Source organism: Strongylocentrotus purpuratus, unplaced genomic scaffold (genome assembly GCF_000002235.5).
Source record: "Strongylocentrotus purpuratus isolate Spur 01 unplaced genomic scaffold, Spur_5.0 spur5_scaffold_18, whole genome shotgun sequence".
In the NCBI taxonomy this organism is placed as follows: domain Eukaryota; kingdom Metazoa; phylum Echinodermata; class Echinoidea; order Camarodonta; family Strongylocentrotidae; genus Strongylocentrotus; species Strongylocentrotus purpuratus.
Window position 1 is genome coordinate 24,014,792 of NW_022145603.1, and position 4,966 is coordinate 24,019,757.

The 4,966-nt window shown below is 38.2% G+C and overlaps 1 protein-coding gene across 2 annotated transcripts in view; it reads right to left on the bottom strand.

The window, feature by feature from the left end:
- Nucleotides 1–2,368, bottom strand: part of LOC577523 (uncharacterized oxidoreductase YjmC) — a 21,311-nt gene extending 18,943 nt beyond the window's left edge. The window contains exon 1 of one of the 2 annotated variants that reach the window (XM_030989533.1): nucleotides 2,272–2,368. Coding sequence is in view for 1 of the 2 variants with exons in the window: in XM_030989534.1 (XP_030845394.1) it covers nucleotides 2,272–2,348 (77 nt within the window). In the remaining variant the exon portion in view is untranslated. The remainder of the gene's footprint in view (nucleotides 1–2,271) is intronic. The other variant, XM_030989534.1, reaches the window with a different exon arrangement.
- Nucleotides 2,369–4,966: the final 2,598 nt, after the last annotated feature.

Genomic DNA, 4,966 nt, shown 5'->3' on the forward strand with positions numbered 1-4,966 from the left:
CTTAATAATAGAAAATATGAATGGTTTGAATCAACATTTTATGCCCTTTTAAAATAACTTTTACAAAATATTTTCATAGATGCTAACGGCTTTACATAATTGTTAAGTCCAACTTAGTAGTTTAACTTAGGATCTTTGTGAAACACCCCCAGGGATCTTGTCTCATCTCTATCTAAAGTAAAGAAAACCTGTGAGAAAAATATTTTCAGGTACACAGAGCTGCCAACCTTGTGCGACAAAAAAAGGAATCATGATGGCAAAAAAAAAGAGGAATTTCAAGCCAAAAAAAGGAATTCATAAAAACTTACAACCACGCGCGACACACTTCCAATGCAGAAATGTTCATTCATCATGCTGTTTTTTCCATACAAGCAAGTAATTTTTTTGGTGGTTATTTTGATATTATCGGCATTTCATTTTTTTTTGAGAATATTTTTCTCTTCAAGTATGTTTTAAAATTAGTTTTTTATTGAATTTGTGATCAAATCACCATTTTAGGGCAGATGTTTGACGTGCGGTATGTAAAAAAAAAAAAAAAAAAAAAAAAAAAAAAAAAAAAAATTATTAACATATTTTATGAAGAAAAAACGTAATACCGTAATTTGGATGAAAAAACGGAGTAATTCCGGCAAAAACGGAATGGTTGGCAGCTCTGGGTACACCTGTAGTTAACAACTTCAACAAAAAACTCAAAAACAAAACACATACCCCCCCCCCCCCCCCCCTCAAAAAAAAAGGAAAACAAACCATAGTTCAAAGTTTTCAATAAATGGAACATTTTCACTGTAATCTCCATGATCGTTTATCTTATGAAAATATTTGATTGTCATTAATTGTGAAGAAATTAGTAAGGACAGGTCGATTTTGCATGAAGAGTTTATGAAAAAATGAAATGTTCATTGCTAATATTCTTGCATCTGTACTTCAAACTGTACATGTACTAAATGGTCGTTATTTTTCTACAATATTTATTAGGAATAATCAAGAAAAAACATGCATCATTTTACAATGAAGAGAACATAAGCATGATTTAATTTACTTTTTACAAGCTTTGGTTTGAAGAACAACTGTTAACTTTAATCACATGTACAGTGTAGAGTCTTCTGCACAAGAAGTTATTTTCAATCCTCGTTTCTGCGGACGTTCCGTATTCTCGGACCAGCGCCCCTGCTGCCTAGTACTGGTCAGTGTGTTAAGTAATATTACGTATTGGAATTGTCATTGCGCTCTCTGCTTAAGTGAGCCCTCTCCCCGCCCCCCCCCCTACTCCGAGAACGGACGGACCCCATGCGTGTTACCAAAATGTCCGGTAAAGGGGTACTTTTCGTGCGACAAAGTCCGGACCGAGAATTGTAAAAAAAGGGGTGTATTAACTTTTCACCCGGAGATTTCTTAAAAAGGGGGTGTTTTTTCTTTTTTTTCTCTCATCTCTTTGGACTCCTGAGAAATTATTTCCATTTTAGGGGGGTACATTGAGCATTTTTCATGATTTAGGGGGTCTCCAAGGCAGGAAAAGCCCGCAGGAAAAGCCCGCGAAAAAGCCCGCGAAAAAGCCCGCGAAAGGGGGTTCGGAAATGTTGGCAGTCCTCAGATAGGGGGTGCTTTCAAAAAGAGGGAACAAGCATATGCGTACCCTAAATAACACTGAGGGGGGGGGGGGGGGAGCGAGGTTCCTCTCTCAATTAAGTTCAAAACCGCTCAAGCGAATCGGCCAATGAGAGCAGATTATCTCAGTGTACAGTGCTCAATGCATAAAACTTTGCATGCACTGAATCAAACTGTAGTGTAGATCTAGTTTAATATATTTCATTTGTAGATATAGATCTATAGTCCAACAATGAAAAACAATTGAAAGTACAGAATCTAGATCTGTCAATGTAACATAGGGTCTATTCGAAAAATTTCAGTGATGAATTCGTTATAAGATAGTATTTGCTTAAAATAGGAAACAAAGTGCTCGTTGCATCAACTCCACTCTAGTATAAGCTAGTCCCGTCCCGGCCCGACGCACAAGACAAAATCATCGGCACGCGAGGTAAAGGTCTCCCCTGCCCAGGCCGGTCATTATCTCTTCATTACACTAGCGCTGTTCTCGAGGTCCACTCTTTAACCTTGACATGACAGCGATCTAGCGAGTTCGTTTATAGGCAACTGTGAGCTCGATTCAAATAGTTTGCAGCTTTGCTCGACAAACATAAAATACGAAATGTGAATAATAAAAACACTCCTCATGTCAGCTACATGCATAATCAAATATTAAAAGTATATTACCTCGCACTTTCAGTTGACATTGCTCCAAAACGGTAACGGCAACAAGCATACGATCTGAATCTGTGCAATACGTGCATATGTGCACAATACGCTATACATGTGTATACTAGTCGAGCTGTAGGCTAAATTTCAGTTCCGTATAATATAACACAAATAACATGAGATTTTGACAACGGTTTACTATCATATGTGTTAATTTTCCTTTTCTGTAACGTCTCTTTTTGCAAATAATATTCGCATCATTATTGCTGGTTATTTCGATACGATTAATCTGATATTTAAAGAGGATAATTTTAGATTTAAATAAATAAGTGCTATTCAATACTAAATGTGTAGACTACGATAATAAGGGGCGTGTCTGCATCCAATCTGCACGGCGTGCACTTGTCCAGAGCTGATTTTGAACAGCACATTCTCATAAATTTACGAAATTTTACTACTTAACTTAATAAAGCTCAATGAATACGGCCAAGATCTTTGTTAAACAGTCATTGGACGCGTAAGAAAAAAAATCTTTTTAAAAAATCGGAAATTTACGTGTTTATAGAAATAGGCTTACACTCTCCATCCCCTAAAAACAAAAAGGCTTTTTAGATTATTTTTTAGGGTGTGTTTTGGTTCATGTTTTTTTTCTCCAAATAAACAGATCAAAAACATCCCTAACAACTTCGTGAACATAATTATGCATCATATACATGAGTTTTCCTGTACAAAAAGGAAATCACATATAGGCCTACATAATTATGACAAGGCCAAGCAACACAACATAATATGTGTTTCTCGTCAGGCCCGCCCGCCTCCTCTTTGGCCGCCTCCTTCTGTTTACTATTGTAAGAGTTGAATTTGACTCATTCTATACCGGGCCCGTTTCTCGAAACCAGCGACAAGACAGTCATAACCAAGGGTGTCGATTTGTATCCGTGGTTGGGGGGGATGATAGGTGCCAAAATATTTTCGGCAATGGATCAAAGCAACCAAAGTGGTAGAAGCGTGTGGCAAGTTGCACCCCCTCCCAAGCGCGTAGCCAGGATTTAATTTAAGGGGGGCGGTAGTTAGCACACGAAGCGCGGTTCCTAGGGGGTTGGGTGCAGGGAGGGGAGTCCCCCCCCCCCCCGCAAAGCGAGGAAGCTTTGACGTTTCACTAAATTATTAGAGAAAGAAGACGATTCGTTGGACCGTTCTCGACTCTTAATCCTTGTTTGAATTAAATTCTCCTTCCTCCGCGCGTAGCGCGGTAGCTCTGACGTTTCATTAGATTATTAAAGAAAGAAGACGATTCTATGTACCATTCTCGACTCTTATTCCTTGTTTGAATCAAGCTCCCCTTCCCCCGCGCGTAGCGCGGAAGCTCTGACGTTTCATTAGATTATTAAAGAAAGAAGACGATTCGATGTACCATTCTCGACTCTTAATCCTTGTTTGAATCAAGTTCCCCTTCCCCCCCGCGCGTAGCGCGGAAGCTCTGACGTTTCATTAGATTATTAAAGAAAGAAGACGATTCTATGTACCATTCTCGACTCTTAATCCTTGTCTGAATTCATTTTTACCCAATCCTGCGCGAAGCGCGGAAGCTTTCACATTTTATTACATTATTAGAGAAAGAAGACGATTTGTTGTATCGTGTCCTTCATGAATTCAGTTTCCCCCCTACCGCGCGAAGCGCGGAAGCTTTAATGTTTCAATAAATTATTACTCTTTATCCTTGTCTGTATTCACTTTCGCCCATTCCGCGCGTAGCGCGGAAGCTTTCACGTTTTATTAAATTATTAGTAAAAGAAGACGATTAGTTGTATCGTGTACTTTGACGTTTCATTTGATTATTACTCTTAATCCACGTCTGAATTCAGTTGCCCCCCTAACAGCTTTGCCCTGTTCGCTAAATTATTAGAGAAAGAAGACGATTCATTGTACTGTTCTCTATATTAATCCTTGTCTGAATTCAGTTTCCCAACTGAAAATAAGTTGTGACATAATAATCTTTCTCCAAAAATGAAAAATGTTTTAGGAAATATCAGGAAATAAAATGAGTGAAAAAAATAAAAATAAAGATACAATGACGTGAATTTTTAAAAAGGGTGAACGGAAACAACATAACAACTAGTGAACTATTTTATAAGTCATACTAATGTCCGAAAATCTTTCTCTTTGTCTCCGATCTCATCACGAAATCGTCACAGAGTTCATCTATGTTTACACTGTCCAGGATTGTCTGATGTGCATTGCAGATTGCTACTTTTGTGCTTCGCGCTTAACATTTAGCTCGTTGCTTTTGATGCTGCGTCTTTGCATTTGGCGCACTGCATTTCTATGATATGCTGTTGATTGAACAAATTGAATAAATTCATCAATTCCTGATGAAGCCGTATGAGCGAGAATTCAATTTATTCTTGTCTCATATACGGTTGTCTTATTAACTTCGTATATAATGTATGTATTATGAAAATGAGATAGCAAAATGTGTATATTGATGGTCATCTTGCGAGTAATAACAATTAACTACTCTCATCGGACTCTCATCATTAATTTTTCTCTTCATTTAAAAAAATAATTTTATGGTGAATTATTGGGGGGGATGATTGTACAGGCCATCCCCCCCACCTGAAATATTGGGGGGATATATCCCCCCCATCCCCCCCGGGATCGACACCCATGGTCATAACTTACTAACTTTATCCGCCAACTATAAGGAAATGTC